Here is a 20990-nt window from a genome sequence, read left to right as displayed (position 1 = left end):
CCTATATAGAGTATTTGTATTTAAATTTTACTCCACTGTGGAGAGAAACTTGATCAGCACAAATTTAGTAGAGGTGCATGCGCCAAAAAGAAACAGGAAAATTTACAGTGGCAACAGGACTGCGTACGTCTATAAATGCCAATGTGAGACAGAAGGTGTCGCCAGGGTGTAGTCAGCCCTAAAAGGGCAAGGAGTGTCTCTGCACAATTTTCCTTAGGACATCAAAGCAAAAGAATGAGCCTGTGGGTTTGTAGTACTCTATATATCAAGTAGACCTTCTAAGGATTAAGTTGTCCTTTCCAGGATGAAGATATGGAAAACTACAAGGATGACACTCATTTTATTGTAACCTAAATGCCTGTAGTACGACTCAAAAGTGCCACCAAGCCATGAACTCAAGATAACAGGAAGCAGGACGGAAGTCCTAGAGACATTAATATTTTATGACTACTGAGGCTCAGTGTTGCAGTGGTATCAAGGGCTTGTTCAGGCATATATTGGTGTACTTTATGAACAGCCAAAGCAGGCTTCCCCATGTCTCCAGATGTCATTTCAGAGATTAGCTCAGATGTAGCCATACAAAGGTGTTTAAAGCCATCTTTCTGGTGGAATCCATTCAGTCTGTAGTTGGAAGAAGAGGTGGAGTTCAGGCTCACTGGTAGGAGAAAGAGGCCAGGGTTACGAATGAGAGAGGTAGACATAAAGGTGCTTTGTTGAAGGCAAGAAGACAAGCTATCCCACCACAGGGAGAAAGGGAATAAATCTGTGTAGTCTGCAGATTTCATTCATGGTTCTTTTGTATTTTATCACTTGCCAGTGTTAATTTTCCCTCAGGTGTAATATTTAAAAGAAAATAATTTTTACATTTTTACAGTTCAAATAAATCATTACTGTACATTAACATTTTCATTAAAAAGACCATTGTTTTAATGAGTTTGCTATTGTATTTACTATTTTTTACATCTAATGAGAATAAAATGTGTAAATAGGAAGGGTGTCCAGACTTTTGCATGGAGCTGTATGTGTGTGTATATATATTTATCTATATATATCTATATTTTGTACATGTATGTATATTCACATGTGTACATTTTAATACACACACATATATTTCAGTTAGTGTGTACTTATGTATGCTTACAGCCATTGCAACCTCAGTGCCATTTCTGAAATTTTTGAAAGAAGAGCAAGCTGAAGAATTACTAGTGAGCCTTTAACCTTAGGCATAGATGCCATGAACTTTGATCTCCTTTCTTATCTTGCTGGTTTTCCTTTAAACAATGTCCAAAAAGATGCAGAATCCACAGTAAAGAAAACCAAATACCTTCTTTAAAGTGTAAGTTATCATACATGAAAATTGTTGTTAAGAATTCCTTGTTGCTTGTCCTAATCCTTATGAAGTAAGCAACCCTCCACTAGATGTCCCATCAATATGACATGGAGCACTGCAAAGTCTTAATGACTTCTTATTGTTGAGGGTCTAGAGGTCTCCAATTTAGTTTTGATTTCTACTAAGACTTCGTGTTTGTCCTCAAAAAAGCTTCCACTTGACCTCGGTAAATTTGGCCTGCACATCAGATGCAGTAATAAGCAAAAAAGTGGCTTAAAGGAATCCAGATTAAGAGAGAGGAAAACCTTAAAAAAGTGTGCTCCAAAGTAAGTACATTTGGCTGGAGGGCAGGCATTGCACATGCAAGCCCTCACGCATTATTTACAATCAGGATTTTGAGTACTGCCTTGCTATAGTTTATAAAACAGTAACACTGAGATCTCCGAGTGGACCAGGATGGCAGGGGTACTTAAACAAAGCAAGTGTTTTGAATTTTTAATCTACAGAAGCATATCACCCTAACCATAGCAGGAGAGCGTAGGAATGATTCAAGAAGATGGAGAGCTGCATAGGGCTAGAAACCGTGGGCGAGTTGTGGGTCAGAAAGTAGATTCATGAAAAAGCAGAATGTAGTACAGTGCTCGCCACTTGAAGGTGACACCTGCAATAGTAGTTTAACTTCAGTAAGTTATCTTATGGATGGAATTATAAAATTGTAAGGGAGCAGTTAAACAAAGGGTAGCACAGTGACAATCACATGTGGATGTGACATAAGACAGGTGCTTGAATAGTCCTTTATAGTTTTTGAGGTGCAGGACAGGTGAAGTACCATTCAGCTGGATGTGTCTTGTAAGACATGTCATCACAGTTTCAGATGTAACGTAGTAAATGAAACATAAAGATGGATCAAAAACTCATTGTGCATACTGTACATATACAATGGCAAGTTCTGAGAGGAGTGCATCACAGTACCTTTCGTGCACAGTGGAAGATAATATTTAACAATATTGTAGAGAATATTAGCAGGTGAGCAGCAAAATGGGGTCAGAAAATACCCAGGTTAACCAAAACATAACAGAGTAAAAAGTCATTCATAAACTGAGAAGTGGGAAAAAATAGAAACATCACAAAATGTCAATTTTTGCCAAATTGTGACAATTTTGTAATCAGCTGCTCCCACAGAGTCTAAGTTTCAAACTTCTTTCTTCAATACCTCCAATATTTAGAAGCACAAAGTCATCACAATGCATCTAATTTTGTGGTTTTGATTATAAAAGGCCCTTACAGTTCCATGTTTGTGTTCTTCTACCTTCATTTAATCAATTGAAGGGCTGTAATGGGTGTGGCAGGAGACATAGAAGGCATCGGAATCCTCAGTAATCACTGCTGTACACCATCAGCATCAAAGCAAAAGACTGCAGCTACAGGATGTAAGAAATGAGGAAATTAAAATCTGTCTGGTACAACTGTCATCAGCCACCAGACATTATTCTTAACTTTTTGTGTCCCACAAGCAAAAGTGGTACAATTTGCCCGCTGCTTTTTCCATAATTCTTCCCAATAGTCACCTTGTTGTTTTTGTTTTCAAAATATTTATATGGAAAGATCAGGACCTCCAGTACAAACTGCCAAACCTTCATATCCAGAAGGCGAGTCTCAATGATATCTTGTGGAAATAGCAATCAAAGAAACACATCTCAAAATATTGTCGCCTGTGTAATACCACAGTAGTGTAGCAGAGAGAGTTTAGGTGGTGCATACTGGTCCCAATTATAAGCCCTTTTAAATCAGAAAGAATATTGAGATTTGACAGCCTTATAGTGTATATAGTGTTTTTCTCCTGGATTTTTGGAAATCACCTAACAGCCTCATTCTGTAGGGATAGTTCTAGTTGCTCCTGCATTCTCTTCCAGGTTTGAATCACACCATGTTAACAGTTTCCATGGTCTTATGGAAATTAAAAAATGTCTGTTGAAGGATGTCAGCAGAGTTGGTCCCCAAAATCATTCTCAATTCGTAGTGTGACATAAGGTGAGGTGAAGAGACAAGGCATCCACGTGTTGATGCTCTCAATGCAAGTAGTTTCATTCAAGGAACTAGTTCTACTCAAACAGGCATGAGATAGTTTCCTGGGAATGTACCAAAAGCCCGGGTCCTTTCAGACACACCTGAGAAAAGAAAAGTTGAAGATTAGCATCTGTGCAGCAAGAAGCAGCAACATAACCATTTGAACAAGGACATTCAGCCCAACATAGTTAGTCAACTGCTATTCAACTAGCTTATTCAAACGATGGTCAGACCAAATTTTGAAGGTTGTGAAAGTACTGCTTTCTATCACACTGCTTGGTAATGCATTCCATTCATCTGTGGATCTCTGTGTGAAAAACATCCTACGAGTATATGTCTTTGTGAAACAGCCCATTAACTACTGCAGCTTCCATCTCTGCTCCCTTGTTTTTTTAATTTTAAAATTAGATCTTGATTCTATAATACTAAGGGTTGGAAGCATGTGCTGATAGCATGTTGCCGCAACCACCACATGACAAACCACCTGGATTGGAACCCGAGTGCAGCGGGTGACACCTCAGCTTAAATCAAAATTTCAAATGCTTCAATCATCTCACCTTTCAATGTTGATTTAAAATGAAATTTTTTATTCCTTAACACTCTTCACAAACCTCATACTTCACAATCAGTTTAATCACTAACAATGAGTGAAATGATCTGCGCAAAATTGCATTTGCAAAACTAAATTTAGCTTTAATTTTGCATAGGTCTGTCTGTCATTTAGTATTTAAATAAAGATCTCTAATGAAACAAGAAGACACCAAACTTATTTGCTGTTACATACACACAATTTATTGAGCAACCAAATGTGTTCTGGTAGTACAATCCCCACTTTGCCAAATATGATGACAATCTTGGCAACTACAGTCCTAAGGATGCATTGGAGACAGAAAAAAATTAAATCTCTAGAATGCATATCCTCAAGCTCTTCTTCAGGAATTAAGTAACAGATAAGGGTGGCTGCTAATTAATTGTGTCTTGGGGAATTTCTGTGTAGTGAGATTTTCCTGTTGAGAAAGCTCAATAATGTGGATTTAAAGTGTGATGTATCAGCCAGGGTTTTTGTGTATCCTTCTTTATTTTCTGATTTGTCTATGTATTTAAGCTACCTTTGCTATGGTCCATGTATTTTGTGGGTGGTCCAATGAAAGAGGTGGGTCCACCTGCCAATCCCCACCAGGAACTGCCCACTGCCCTTTAAAACCAGTCTCTCACAGTACCTGCCAGTTTAGTTCAAATGTGCCAGGGAGCTGGTGAGTATACTTGCGCTTATTATGATTTTTTGGATGTCTGATCGGATTCAGCGGTTTGGAAATTGGATGGATGGATGATTTTTGGATTTTTTGTTCTGGTTTTTGATCTTGATTTTGGAACTGGTATTTGGACTTGTTTGATTTGGATTGTTTCCATGTCACAGGCAATTCCATTTTGCCATTGTGCTCAACGGAGCTCCATTGTGATTGGTATCCTTTGGTGAGGAAAATATTTTTTATAAAGATTCAGTGTTTGTCCTCATTATTAGCCAGAGTTTCACAATTCTATCCCCCTCTAGTGGGCATTATTGGAAGTGATTTGAAACTCTTTAGTGCTTGGGGACCCCCATTTCACAACAGATAGGGCATATTGGTCTGTCTTCTTACAGAAAATATGCAGCATATCACATTTTAAAAAATGTACTACTGTTTTCTGTGGTGATGTGAATAAGAGGTATAAACAGAATTGATTTTACTGATTATTTTCATAATATGGGGTTCAAATCTACATGCAGTGTTTCAGATGAAGCCTCTCAAATTAGTTAAATAGCCTAAGCATAGCCTCCCTTTACTTGTAATTCATACATTGGGTTATATAACCTAACATCCTACTATCTCCCTTAATATATTCTATACGCTGTATATATGTGAACTTTGATAAGTCTGTTATAAATTCTAAGTCCTCTTCATAAGATTTTAAGAGAGCCATTATACAGTTATATTAGGTGTTTTTTTTATTTATTGCACATAATACTTTACATTTATTGACATTTCTGTCACAAACTTGCCTTTATGACATTCATTAATTCTTACATTTGTGATTATGGATATCATAGATACATTCTGAAATCAGTGCCATTAGATAGTGGAAGCAGTACCTCTACTCATTCATATTTAAATCTGGCTAATCAAATTGTAGAAGGGCCCTATCTCTTCTTTAGCAACAGTAAATGGAAACAAAGAACCAGTCCTTTGCACAGTACATTTATGCATATACCCACACTCACTCATACCAAGCTACTTTAGACTTGCCAATTTTATTTTACACACAAGGAGGCTTTGCCCCCTGCTTGCTTTGCTCGCCAACCCCCTGGCCTGCGCTTCCCACTAGCCTCTTTGCAGTTCTCGTATGCAGTTTCCGTATGAGGATGCAGATGTACAATTTAAACAGATTGTTATTTTCATGGGAATTGTTACATATGCATAAGAGAACTATTTTACATCACAGTGAGTAATTAAGCGTATTAAAAAGTAGTTGAAAAAAGTTGAAAGTAAATTATGTTTCATGTTGCATTAGAGTTATTCATTTAGTAACACAATTTTGTTCTGCTTGACTTTGGAATTAACACACAAATACTTTTTAAACTTACACTTTTTCTGGAAAACCTCAGTAGAAACAATTTTTTTAATTAACTTTTCGTCAATATCACATTGAATTTTGATTCTGTGTTTGGACTTTCATCGTGACAACGCGACGTATAACTGCCCATGATTAAATTTTGTTTCTTTCTCTCTATTAAATAAAACGACTTTTTGAATGTTTGGCTTTGAGCTTTGTTAATTATCTTTGCAAAAGTTATTCTAACAGGAAAATGTTAACATTTTAATACGAATGGCATATCAAGATATCTTTTGTTGTCTAATGTTATTTGCAGAAGATGTACTACATTACCTTTCTTGGATACATTCGCCTTTCTACAGTAATTCGTACAAAGGAAGACCAGATGGTGTTAAACAGTAGATATTCTTCGGTATCTTGTAAGTTGATGTTTTCATCTTCCGCATGATCACCACCAACTGTTTCAGCATAGTCTATTGATACGCATTTAACCAATTTGCTGTGTAACTGATCAACATTTTATGCGTAAATTCATTTGACTTCATCGCTTCTCTGTGCTAGGATTGGCTGTGTACTTATTTTTTCTGTTGATAACTCTTCGTGATGAAATTCTTCAATAAGACTTGGACATAACATGTCTTCTTTACATTGTGAACTTAAAATTTATAAGTGCTGAAAGAGCAGGAACTGTGCCTGTCAAAAGCATTCACACGAATGAGAGGTGAGTGTACCGTGAGCGTGTTTGAATATGGTTGAAAGGAGGGTGTGACTTTAAAAAAGTCTCATGGCCAAAGTCTCGTCTTGTGGGACTTGAAAAAATCTCTTGAAAAAAGTCTTGTCTCAACCCAGGATTTTTTTTTATGATAAGAGAGATATGTTTATGGATGTGGGAGGTGAACTGTTACACTTGGAGTAAAACCCTTGCAGATAGGGGCAGAGCATGCAGACTTCACTGTCTGGGCCAGGATTTGAACCAGATCACACTGAACAGGTGCAGCAGAAAGAATAAACACTGTTCCAAAATGGCAAGGTCAGACTATTTATTTATTTATTTATTTATTTCAAGTATTATTTGTAGCATAAAGTGGTAGTGCTGCTGCCTCACATTAAGGAGACCAGGGTTTTCACCCCGGGTCCTCCTTGTGTGAGGTTTGTTTGTTCTCCCTGTATCTGCATGGATTTTCTTCAGGTGCTCCATTTTCCTCCCACAGTCCAAAGACATGAAGGCTGGGTGAATAGGTAATCCTAAATTGTCCCTAGTGTGTGGCTGGTGTGTGTATGTATGTGTGTGTAGTGTGTTTGCCATGTGATGGACTTTGCTAGCTGGGATAGGGTCCAGTAGACCCCCCCACAATCCTGTTCAGGGCTAAGCAGGTTAGAAAATTAGTTACTATTATTTTTAGCATGACATAATGCCGAATGTCATATATGCTAAATGACAGGGACTAACACAAATGGAGACACATGCAGAAAAAACTACCATTCCAAGCAGCTCTTTTGGCTCTGCCCTAGTACATGGAAAAACTATTTGCCCCTGCCTGATTTTCTGAATAATACAATAATTTTAGAACTCAGTTTAATTTTGTCATATGTTTGTGGGTCATAGTAGTAACATACATAAGAGTTGGAGATCATACATATAATCTTGTAAATTCCTGGGCTAATTATAAAAGGAATTTACAAAGATGACATATATAAGAATTAAATGGTGAGCTGATAGTGTTTAAATATTATAGTCCTAGATAAGAAAATTGAAAAGCATGCAGAAGGTCTGTAACTAAAATGTCTCAGGGTTTGTTTTTAGATAAGAAAGGAAACAGTAGCAAGAGTCATGTGCTTTTTTCAGAATGAAAATCTTGAATCACAAAGACACCCTTCAAAAATACCATGGATGCTAAATTTAAAACCAATATATCTACAGCATTTTTACTGTTTCCAAAAATTGCCCAAAGGCTCAGTCTGCACTACACAGGCTCTAGTGCACTTATGTACACCATCAACAAAGACTCCCTGATTTACTCTCATCAACATGACCCATGTTTTTCAGATAGCCTTCATAGCTTTTTACTTGCTCTAAACAGCAAGTTTAAGACTTTGAGCAGGCTTAAGCAATATAAGAAATTCTTAAAAATTATACAAGATCTGGAAATGTCTTTAGATGATAGTTGACTCTGGCTTTATTCAGACATTCCCCTTAATCTGTAAATTTACAAGTAAATTCCTGCACATGTGAAAGATGCTTAAGACAAAAAAGAGTAGATTAAAATCTATCTCGCATCTATTTTTTTTATTAAATTGTATTCTATTCTTTAGGAATAAAAAAAAACTAGCCTTGTCCTTTACTAGCAGAGTTCAATCATCAATATTCTGATTCCACAGGCATATCATATTTTGATCAAAAGAAATTTCTGAAAACATCTGGAAATAAGCTGCTCATGTCTGTCAGTTGAAAAAGTCAATTCCAAAGCTCTTTGACTTACAGGCAAAGACATACTGTCCAAATAAAGAATGTTTCTCAGTCTCTCCAGAGCAAGGAATAAGATGTTCTGAGAATTCAGAAAGATCCCCAGTACACAATTTTTGGACCTGCAGGCATCAATTATATTGGTTACACCTTGACTATTTCACCAATAAAAACATTGGATGAACATGGGCTCCAAGTCTCAGTAGCAAAGTGGGACTCCCCAACTGAGCATTAGGAATGTACATGCTTGTATTAGATTTGGAAATATACAGATTCTGGAACAACTTCCTTTGTACAGTGTCACACACATGTGCATGGGAGGCAGTCAGTGGGCTTAACTAAGGAAAAAAACGTCGGGTCAGGGGTTAACAAAGTGCACTTATATCTCTTCTCCCTCCTCTGTAGATCATCAGAAGGAAAGACCACTTAAACCTCAACTATGTTCCACTTCTATCTCCTACTGACCTCATTTCTGCCTGTTCCCCATTGGACCCTTCTCTTCCTTCCCACTGTCTATAATGACAGCCACTAGCCTTCCCCAGTTAGTCCTGTCTTGGACTCAGTCATTTGAGACTACCTTGTACTCATTGCGTCATTTCGAGACTCCATTATTAATATATGAAGTGGAACCCCAAACCCTTTTCTTTGTCTTTTGTGCTTCTTTCACAGTAGCATAGTCAGCAGGATCACTGCCTCAGCATGCTGGAGGAGCAGAACCTAAACACCATTTTGACAAACATTGCATTGCACTCCAGCGGCTCAAGGTGCAAGTGGTGGGGTCTGAATCCAGAACCAAAGTATGGCTTACCTTCCACCAGGACTAGACCAGAGCTCCAGAGAATGATGATATTGACACCTAAAAGAACAGCTACTCGGCATCATTGGCCACGGTAGAAGTTTGCGACAAATTCCCGGGAGGGACTAAGATCCCCTTGTCCCCCTTCCCTTAATTGACATCCCCTTTGAGAGTATCAAGGTAGACCTGGTAGGACCACTTGAACCCTCAGCAAAAGGACACAAATATACAGTATTTTGGTTCTCATTGATTATGCTACCAGATTCCTGGAGGCTGTTCCTATGTGCTCAACCAATTTAAAAACTATCGCATGAGAATTAGTTGGGGTCTTTGCCAGAGTCAGCATCCCTAAGGTAATCCTAATGGACTAGGGGTTGCCTTTTATTTCAGAAATGTTCAAGGTAGTGGCCAAATTACTCAAAATAAAGTGTCTAAAGACCTTGATTATCTTTCCCCAACTGACGGCTTGGTAGAGAGATTCAACCAGACTCACAAACAGATGTTTCATAAGGTGGACAGCGAGGATAGGAGGAACTGGGACCAGTTATAACCCCTTGTATTATTTGCCTACTGGGGAGTTCCCCAGGCCTCCACGGTCTTCTCCCTGTTTGAATTTTTGTATGAATGACAGCCCCAAGGATTATTGGACATCCTAAAAGAAGGCTTTGAGGAGGAGGCCATCTACTAATATCTTGGAATTTTTTCACACAATTACATGATAGATTAGAGAAAATACAGCCGATACTAAAAGAGCATACGGAAAGTTCTGCCTGGGAGTTGGAGTCATGGTCCTCGTTCTCACTTTCCACTCCAAATTAAAAGGCACATTGGCAAGGCCCTTACAAAGTTAAGGAGAGAAAGGGGATCAGGCAATTGAGACATGTTTGCACAAAAAAAAAAAGAAGGTTCATGAACTGCCCTTCAGACAAGCACAGTTTTTTGGACTGAAATCAAAATGCTGTCTGCTTGTACAAGTGTGGATTTGTATCCATGGAAATTATGACCTGTTCTTAATGCTTAATTTTTCAGTAAAATCTGAAACATCCATATGGTGGGAGCATCAGGGAATGAACATATACTGGCAATCCAAAGACTAGTGGAATATTTTTAGATGTTCAGATTCTAATTCTATATAAAGTCTGTATTACTAACTGAATGTCCTAGGATTTCACCACCAGGGGACAAAAGGCTCAGTGGGTTGCTAGGATGTAGCAGTCTTGTTTTTTATTCCAGAGGTTGAAGGATTTAAAATAACCACCCAATGTCAGCAGCCACAGATAGTAATTTTATAACCAAAAGGCAAAAAATATGCTAAATGTCAAAGGCTAGTATAAAGCTCTCAGCTAGTTCTGGTTGCTAGGAAATTGTTATTTTATGCTGTTGTAAGCTCATACAACCCAGTAATCTATTGTAATTAGGTATATTATTCAAACAAGCAGTTTTCCCTTACACATTACTCAGTTGTGGGTGTTGTTCTTGCTGCAAACAGCAGGTCTTGTAACTTTAAGTTTTCGTCAGTTTGCTTGTTTCTTCACTTCAGTCATTCTTGCTTTTCTTGCTAATTCTTGTTTTGTGCACTAGTCCTCATCTAGCTGACAAAGTTTCTTCTTTCTCAAGTAGTTTGTCTTCATTCATCAGCCTAAGAATGAAACTAGGTCACAGATGGACTTAGTGAAGCATCACATTTTCCTCACATTGAATCATTTGAGCAACTAAATACATATCAAGAATATTTTGTTGTCATATGAATTTGTCTTTATTGGCATTACATTGAGTTCAAGCTCACTTTCGGGAATCCTACTCAGAACAACTTCAGAATCTAAAAGGTTCTATAGAAAACAATAAGGTTCTTTTGAAGTTGTGGTTAAAAGTATAAGATGAACTAGCTAATTGTGTGCAATAGCTCTGTTTTTTTAATTGAACACCCTGAAAAGTTGTCAGAGGATAAAATGAAGAGACTTAGTGTCAAAAGTTAAAGATTTAATTAAAGAACTGGAAGCAACAACAGAAAAACAATTAGTCCTCCAAACTCGTTTTCATAAGACTCTCTTTATCCCGCTTCACTATCTAAACATTAAACGTTAAACATTACTAGCATTCTAATGATCACTGAATTACATCAAACATTCAAATCTATGTAACAAAGTCCTCAAGCCAACGAGGGGATCTTCTCATACAGGCTGGAGGAATGTCAGAAACCTCAGGTATCAATGTCGATGTAGACTGGGGCAGTAATTCCACTGTAGCATTCCCTGAAACATCACTTGCACAGGTGTATTTGACTTAGATAAATGGGAAGAATGCCATTTTTTTCCATCAGCCAAAAGGTAAGTACATGGACCATTTTTTTTTATAATTTCCATAGGCTGTGAAAATCTTGGGTGTGCTTTTGGAACGTGTATTGGATTCCGAATATGCACCTTGTCCCCTTTTTGAAAAACAGGAATCCATGCACCATATCTGGTATCTGTACAGCGTTTCATTTTCTGTTGAAGGGAAGAAACTCTCTTACCAACAGTGTCATTATCGGCCTTGCAGGCACTAGGAGGAGGAAGGACATTGAGGCGTGTTTGCATTTTCCGGCCATGAAGCAATTCAAAAGGAGAAACTCCAGTAGTAGCATGTGGTGTTGCACGATATACCTGAAGGAATTCTGAGATGGCAGGTTTCCAGGGTTTGGCTTGTAAGATAGCAGATTGGATTCAGCCTTTGAGAACACGATGAAATCTTTCAATGGCGCCATTTGTAGCTGGATGGTATAGTGCAATGCGTATGTGTTGTATATTTCTTTCTTTCAGAAATGCTGCAAAGTCTGTTGATATGAATTGACATCCATTATCTGACACTATGGAATGTGGATTTCCAAATCTGCTAAAGACTGAAGTGAGTAAATCTATAACATTCTGAGCAGTGACAGAAGCAGTGAAGGGGACTTCTGGCCACTTGCTATGATAATCAATGAGGGTTAGAGCATAACGACAATTCCAGACAGCTGTTTCAAATGGACCCACTATATCTATGGCCAATTTTTGCCAGGGTTCTAGTGGAAATGCAACAGGTTGTAAGGTGCAGAAGGATTAGCTGTCTTGTCAGATGACTGGCATAGTTGATAATTTTTAACTTGAGCTGCAACCATATCATCCATACCTGGTCACCAGTATAGCTCACGCAGACGCCGTTTAGTTCTCACAATCCCTTGGTGACCTTCATGAGCAAGCTCTACCAAGGTATGGCTCAAAGAATCAGAAGCAATGAGACAGGCACCACGGAACACAAACTCGTTTTGTGCACTAAATTCATCTTGTAATCTGAAATATGGACACGGAACTGTGTCAACTGCATTAAGAGAAGAAGGCCAACCACAGGTAATCAGATTTCTCAGAGTAGACAACTTACTGCAAGAGGCAGAGGCAGTAGCAAACTCACCAGGTGAGAGGACAGTCAGAGCAGGAGACAACATTGCCACAAAGGGCAAGCGAGAGAAACAATCAGCAGTGTAATTCCGTGACCCAGGACGGTAAGCAACAGTATAGTTGAAACACAACAGTCATGCTGCCCAGCGTGGAATCCGCATGCCTGTACGATCAGACCATTTTGAGGACAGTAGAGTGGTCAACGCTTGATGATCAGTACGGAGGATAAATTTATGACCCCACAAGTAAGTCCTCCACTTTTCAACAGCCCACACACATCCAAGAGCTTCTTTTTCAGCAGCAGTAAGTCCTAGATGCTAAGGCAACAGTCCGCTCCATATAGTCAGGTTGGACTTGAGCTAGGACAGCTCCAAGCCCATAATTAGACGAGTCAGTGGAAACTATAATAGGCAAGTCAGGGTCTAATAAGACCAAAGCTAGATTGTCAATTAGCAACTGTTTCACTGACAGAAAGCTGTGCTGAGCTTCCTCAGACCAGGAAAACTGCGTATCTTGGCGGAGGCAGGCGTGTAAGGGTTCTACAATAGTGGCAAAATTTGGGATAAACTTATTATACCAAGATGCAAATCCAAGGAATGAACGTAACTTGGTAACATCAGTTGGAGTTGGAGCATGCAGAAGAGCAGCAAGATGCTCTTGATCAGGTTGTATCCCTTGTGCTGTAACAGTATGACCCAGAAAATGCAGATTGGACTGATTAAAATGACATTTTGACTCGTTTAACTGCAATCCTGCATCTTTTATGTGTTTAAGAACTGCTTGAAGTGTCTGATCAAGGTCGGCTTGTGTTCGTCCCCACAAAATTATATCATCTAAGTAGTTTGCAACATTTGGCAAGCCCTGCAAGATTGTAACGAGCATCTTTTGAAAAGCAGATGGAGCAGATGCTAACCCATATGGGACCTGGCAGAACCTGAACAGTCCTTAATGAATAATAAAGGCAGTCAGATCACGGCTCTCTTCGTGAAGCAAAAGCTGAAAGTATGCATTTTCTAAATCAATAGTGGAGAACATTGTTGCTCCTCTCAGCAATGAGAGCATTTCATTAATGTGAGGAAGAGGAAATCTGTCTTTAATAATAGCTTTATTTGGTTCTCGCAAATCAACACACATACAGATACCCCCAGTCCTCTTTTGGACCACAACAATGGGCGAGACCCAGGGAGAGGCAGCAATGCTTTCAATAATTCCAGCTTGAAGAAGGCGATTTACATCTGCACAGACATCATGCTGAACTGACAGTGGTAAACAACATAACTTTTGTCGTACTGGAGTAACAGAGTCTAATACTTTAACTTTGTGCATGAAGCCTTTTGCACAACCTAGGGCGAGTGCAGGTGATGGAGCTGTAGAAAGATGCATGACAGGAATCGAGAGTGTGGTAGCACATGGTAAGACAGTACTGCCATTAGAGCACAAATGTAGACCCTTTATTAAATCCATTCCCAACAAAGCAGTCCCAGACTCCACTATGAAGACTGACGTAGAGCATGTAACATCATCTTTGGACACAGTAACAGGTAAGCAACCAAGCACAGGGAGTGGAGAATGTGAATAAGTCACTAGCTTAACTGAAGGTAGCAGTAAAGGTTCTCCTTGAAAGTTTGTATCATATATACATTTAGGTAAAATGGATACGGATGATCCAGAATCCACAGTTAGATCCACAAGGGCAGTAGCAGTTGACGTTTTCATTGTGATACTGCAACGGAGTCTATCTGCCGCTGAATGGTCACTTAAGTAAAGGATCTGAAGCTCAGGTAAGGGAACTTCTTGCACAGAGCATGTTTGCGGAGAACGGCAAACCCTGCAAAATGACCAGTCTTTTGACAGTTTTACATTTAGCAGAAGCAGCAGGACAGTTTTTATCATTTTCAAGATGCTTTTCAGATCCGCAGCGATAGCAAGTACGAACAGAGGTTGCAGGAGGCGCAGCAGCTTTAGGTTGTGAAACTGGCAGAGGCTTGAAAGGTTTGTTGTGGCAGCGGCCAGCAGCAGACGCAGGTTTAGTGTGTAAAGTTTGTACCGGCACTGGTCTATCTCCCGAAATAAACTTTGCCTGCTCACCAGCAGCTTTAATTTGTGTAGCAATCATAAATAGCTTTATCCAAAGTCAAGACAGCTTCTAAAAGTAACTGTTCACATATGCGATGACTAACCACATGTTCCACCAACTGATCTCGTAACATTTCATCCAGTTTAGTGTCAAACTCACATTTAACTGCCAAGTCATGTAGTGCAGCTATGTACTGTGAAATACTTTCATTAGCAGCCTGGGTGCGTTTTCTAATAGCATGCCGCTCAGCAACAGCATTTCTACATGAGTGAGCTCATGAAACGCTAATGGCGTCTTATATTGACATACCTTGATTTGGAAGCATGTAAAACAATCTCTGACCTTCTGTTCCCAGACAATGAAGGAGAAGTGCTTTCTTGCGTGCTTCCGGCCATTCATCTCCTGAAGCACCAAGAACCAGCATGTAGTTACTAAACATTTTCAGCCACATTTCGAACGGTATAGCAGGTTCACTCGGACATGGCAGAAATGGCAGAGGAAAAGGAGTAGCAGCAACTGCCATTGTAGACCAGTAGAAGCAAGTAAGTATTTCGTCGCCAATTTGTTAAGTTGTCAGAGGATAAAATGAAGAGACTAAGTGCCAAAAGTTTAAGATTTAATTCAAGAACTGGGAGCAACAACAGGAAAACAATTAGTCCTCCGAACTCTCTCATTTTCGTAACACTCTCTTTATCCCTCTTCACTATCTCCACCTAGTAGCCAAAGTCAGAACATAACACACCCTTCCTTACATTGAAAGCAGAATAGGTGACACCCCTCACTGTCAATACAAGTTCTCATTCAACGTTTCTCTGCAGATACAATGGTGCATATTTCTAAAACAACAGACAAATGTCACTGAGCCTAAATTAAGTTATTATTAGAAGTTCAGGGCTCAACTGGAGGTAGCCATTGCAATCTAGTGGTTATGGTGCTTGACTGTAAGTTACAAGGTTGCCATTTCAATCTCCGACCTAACTTACTGTAAAACTCTCTTCAAGTCACTTGACCTGCTCATGTACCGTTAATTTCTTATGTTGTATTCTAGCTCTGCACTTCGGGATGGTGTTCACAATTATAAAATAAATAGTATCTGTTTTATTCATTATATAAAGTGATGCTTAGTGGCCACGGCCTACCTGCTGGAAACAAGCCTGGAAATAATGAAAAATGACTTAAGAACATTTATGTTAGGTAGAATACCTAGGGGCTGGGTGGTCTTTTGGCCTTGGTACCCCTGCAGATTGTTTTCTTCTCCAGTTTAACTAGAGTTTTTGTTGTTTTTTCTGTCCTTCTGGCCATCTGACCTTATCAGACTCATCTTTAGAGACTAAGAATACAATATTATATATTAGACTCAATATTTTTAATAATTGTCTATTTTATTTAATTAAATTTTTATTAGTTAATTTTGTGTAACATATTTGTTATTATTCTTAGCTATTTTAATTTGTTTTTCTTTTCTTAAAACTATTTCCTTGACAACTTGTAAATCACTTTGAGATATATTCTGTGTATAAAAATGTAAAAAAGCAGGGGTTCCTTGTAGATCGCAAAGGTAGTGCAGGTAGATCGCATTACATTCCAAAAATTTTTTTTTAAACGTTAGTCTATCACTGGGGTGCCCAATGTGTTGATTGTGATCAACCAGTAGATCTCAAAGGTAGTGCATGTAGATTGCGTTGTATTCAAAAAAAATTTTTTTTTAAACGTTAGTCTATCATATATCCTCCCTATGGCATTTGTCACTTGATTGACATACAGGGCGGCCAGTCTGAGATCTCCTTTCTTCTAACATGCCGATCACCCTTCACGCACAATCAAACATGCGAGCTACTGCAAAACTCCGGCTGTGAACTAGTTAGCCTTCCAATTTACAGTGCATCCGCAAAGTATTTACAGCGCATCACTTTTTCCACATTTTCTTATGTTACAGCTTTATTCCAAAATGGATTAAATTCATTTTTTTCCTCAGAATTCTACACAAAACACCCCATAATGACAATGTGAAAAAGTTCACTTGAGGTTTTTGTTAATTTATTAAAAATTAATTAGAAATCACATGTACATAAGTATTCACAGCCTTTGCTCAATACTTTGTCAGTGCACCTTTGGCAGCAATTACAGCCTCAAGTCTTTTTGAATATGATGCCACAAGCTTGGCACACCTATCCTTGGCCAGTTTCACCTATTCCTCTTTGCAGCACCTCTCAAGCTCCATCAGGTTGGATGGGAAGCGTCGGTGCACAGCCATTTTAAAATCTCTCCAGAAATGTTCAATCGGATTCAAGTCTGGGATCTGGCTTGGCCACTCAAGGACATTCACAGAGTTGTCCTGAAGTCACTCCTTTAATATCTTGGCTGTGTGCTTAGGGTCATTGTCCTGCTGAAAGATGAACGGTCGCTCCAGTATGAGGTCAAGAGCGCTCTGGAGCAGGTTTTCATCCAGGATGTCTCTGTACATTGCTGCAGTCATCTTTCCCTTTATCCTGACTAGTCTCCCAGTTCCTGCTGCTGATAAACATCCCCACAGCATGATGCTGCCACCACCATGCTTCACTGTAGGGATGGTATTGGCCTGGTGATGAGCGGTGCCTGGTTTCCTCCAAATGTGACGCATGGCATTCACACCAAAGAGTTCAATCTTTGTCTCATCAGACCAGTGAATTTTTTTTCTCATGGTCTGAGAGTCCTTTTGGTGCCTTTTAGCTAACTCCAGACGGGCTGCCATGTAACTTTTACTAAGGAGTGGCTTCCGTTTGGCCACTCTACCATACAGGCCTGATTGGTGGATTGCTGCAGAGATGGTTGTCCTTCTGGAAGGTTCTCCTCTCTCCACAGAGGACCTCTGGAGCTCTGACAGAGTGACCATTGGGTTCTTGGTCACCTCTCTGACTAAGGCCCTTCTCTCCCGATAGCTCAGTTTAGATGGCCGGCCATCTCTAGGAAGAGTCCTGGTGGTTTCAAACTTGTTCCACTTACGGATGATGGAGGCCACTGTGATCATTGGGACCTTCAAAGCAGCAGAAATTGTTCTGTAACCTTCCCCAGATTTGTGCCTTGAGACAATCCTGCCTTGGAGGTCTACAGACAATTCCTTTGACTTCATGCTTAGTTTGTGCTCTGACATGAACTGTCAACTGTGGGACCTTATATAGACAGATGTGTGTCTTTCCAAATCATGTCCAATCAACTGAATTTAGCACAGGTGGACTCCAATTAAGCTGCAGAAACATCTCAAGGATGATCCAGGGAAACAGGATGCACCTGAGCTAAATTTTGAGCTTCGTGGCAAAGGCTCTAAATACTTATGTACATGTGGTTTCTCAGTTTTTTATTTTTAATAAATTTGCAAAAACCTCAAGTAAACTTTTTTACATTGTCATTATGGGGTGTTGTGTGTAGAATTCTGAAGAAAAAAAATGAATTTAATCCATTTTGGAATAAGGCTGTAACATAACAAAATGTGGGAAAAGTGATGTACTGTGAACCCTTTTAAAGTGTTTGTTTAAATTTTACCCCATCATCCCAATTCAACTGCAAAAATATTAAATCCATGCAGCACCACTTGGTATCATCCATGAGACAAACAGGGACTCTGACTCAAGCACTACAACTACCATCATGCCCTGCAGGTATTCACATGTTTAATAATGTCCTGGGATGCTGCCATCTAGCTGAAGGGGGATAAACACATTCCAAAAAAGGAGTCTTCCCTCACTGCTCCTTTGTTCTGTCCTCTCATTCGGGTAAGCTGACTTTTCTCTAGTCAGGATGCCCCATAATCCATCCTAGCACTTACAATAGATAACAAAGCAGTTCAAAAATGATACTGCATAGGGAGGAAGATTTCTGGGTACATCATTTTATTTTATTTATTTATTTTTTATTTATATATTTTTTGCCTTCCCCATTCAATCCTTAGCAAGATTAACACCCATTATAAAAGTTCAGGGATTGAATGTCAGACAGATTGCACATAACCTTTTACAAGTTTGGCATAGCAACCCACCAACAGCTTTTGTTTGCCTTTTCACAGTTCAAAGAAGTGTTCATAAAGAGCCATCTAAAACTTTAACTACAGGTTGTTTGTTAAAGGAAAGCACCTTAGCTTAATGCCAAATTTCTTTTTCAGAAGACTGGAAAAATTGGATTCCTGGTCGCCTGTGTATGCATGCAGACTTAATATTTTGGATGAGACACCAACAATACATTCAAAGAAACCATGTATACACACACATACCCCTTCAATCCAATTGTAAATTTATGCAGATTCAACCAACCAAGATTTCTCTGATCATTTTTTTTGTATCAGTATACTGCTGCTGGATTATGTGAATTTCCCCTTGGGATTAATAAAGTATCCATCCATCCATCCAACTATCTATCTATCTCTGTAGAACAAAAGCTATAAGATTTGATGTTACCCTTTTACCACAATACCATATACAGAACTGTATGCAAGTTTAGACTGCACTAAGTATGTACTGTATACAGAGACTCCATGTTTTGTGTTTTTAGTAAATATACTGGAGAAGAAACAATGAGAGCTAATGTAATGTCTAGAAAATTGCACTAAGTTCTCTATCTCTGCCTGGTAACTTGAAGTTTGCTGGTTCGAATCCTGGTAGTGACTGAAGGAATGCTACTTTATTGGGCCTTTGACTAAGGCCCTTAACCTGCAATTGCTTAGGGGGCTCTGTACAAATAGCTGACCCTGCGCTCTGACCCCAAAACTCCCTGAAGTGTAAGTTGGGATATGCAAAAAATGACGAATTCCTAATACATGAAATTGTATATTAGGTCAGGTCAGGTTGAGGAGTATTCACTAGTACAGCGTGTTGCCGCACCCACCACACAATGAAGCAGTTTGGGATCCTGGTTGGCAACCCACAAGGCAGACATGTGGTCCAGTCACCACTCCCTGGGAATGACCATCCCCTTGGCCTGGACCAGCTGGTTGGGTCCTCAACAATGAGGATTCTGTGAGCCGGATCACCTTTGGGGAATCACGCAACATGGCCATAGTGCCATAACTGACTCTCCCTCACAATGCAGCTAATGTGCCTCATTTGGGACTCCGTGAGCAACCCCTCATTCGACACAAAGTCAAACCAGAGGTACACAAGGATTCTCCGAAGAGAAACAGTACCGAAGGAGTCATTCATCTCAGGTCACTGGATAGCGTCCATGTCTTGCAATCATATACTGTAGCAAAACAGGAAATACCAGGATTCTAAAGACTTGGACCTTCATCCTTTTGCATAGACATTGGGAGTGCCACACACCACTTTCCAGTGATTTTATGACCCCCCATGCTCTCCCAAACTGTCTACTGATTTCATAGGAGAAGTCACCAGAAACATGAATGTCGCTGCTGAAGTAAATAAAGCTCTTGACAAGGTCAACACTCTCTATGCAGACAGACACTCTGCTGATGGCTGTGACCAAGAGGTCATTGAAGGCCTTGATCTTGGTTTTAATCCAGGACACTCACAAGCCCAGACAATCAAACTCCTCGCTCATTCTCTGATCAGAGCTTCAGGCAGTGTGTGGCTGTTACCAAGGACTAAGTGAATGCTGTGATCACTTTTGATTCCATAATTGGAATCAAGCAACCATACGAAGGTGAAATTTAGTCAGGTAGGCAAAGAAACATGCATGGAAGGAAAATAATCAACAATATTTGTTTCTTTATTACAGGGTTGCCCACACTTTTTTGGCTTGCGAGCTAGCTGACCAGGTGACCAGGTGAAAATGATCTACCTACATTAAAATGATATATTATATATATATATATATATATATATATATATATATATATATATATATATATATATATATATATATATATATATATATATATATATATATATATATATATATATATATATATATATATATATATATATATATATATATATATATATATATATATATATATAACCGGATTCCAAAAAAGTTGGGACACTATACAAATCGTGAATAAAAACTGAATGCAATGATGTGGAGGTGCCAACTTCTAATATTTTATTCAGAATAGAACATAAATCACGGAACAAAAGTTTAAACTGAGAAAATGTATCATTTTAAGGGAAAAATATGTTGATTCAGAATTTCATGGTGTCAACAAATCCCAAAAAAGTTGGGACAAGGCCATTTTCACCACTGTGTGGCATCTCCCCTTCTTCTTACAACACTCAACAGACGTCTGGGGTTTGAGGAGACCAGTTTCTCAAGTTTAGAAATAG

At 39.1% G+C, this 20990-nt stretch overlaps 1 protein-coding gene across 6 annotated transcripts in view; it reads right to left on the bottom strand.

Moving 5' to 3' along the window:
- Nucleotides 1–779: 779 nt before the first annotated feature.
- The window catches only part of sorbs3 (sorbin and SH3 domain containing 3), a 275634-nt gene continuing 255423 nt past the window's right edge, over nucleotides 780–20990 (bottom strand). For all 6 annotated transcript variants that reach the window (XM_039769617.1, XM_039769613.1, XM_039769616.1 and 3 more), the window contains one exon: nucleotides 780–3498. In XM_039769617.1, coding sequence (XP_039625551.1) covers nucleotides 3437–3498 — 62 coding nt within the window. In that variant the 3' untranslated portion in view covers nucleotides 780–3436. The remainder of the gene's footprint in view (nucleotides 3499–20990) is intronic.

This window comes from Polypterus senegalus, chromosome 11 (genome assembly GCF_016835505.1).
Source record: "Polypterus senegalus isolate Bchr_013 chromosome 11, ASM1683550v1, whole genome shotgun sequence".
Lineage (NCBI taxonomy): Eukaryota > Metazoa > Chordata > Cladistia > Polypteriformes > Polypteridae > Polypterus > Polypterus senegalus.
The sequence above is the reverse complement of the archived record's forward strand: the minus strand, read 5'-3'. Positions and strand labels throughout refer to the sequence as shown.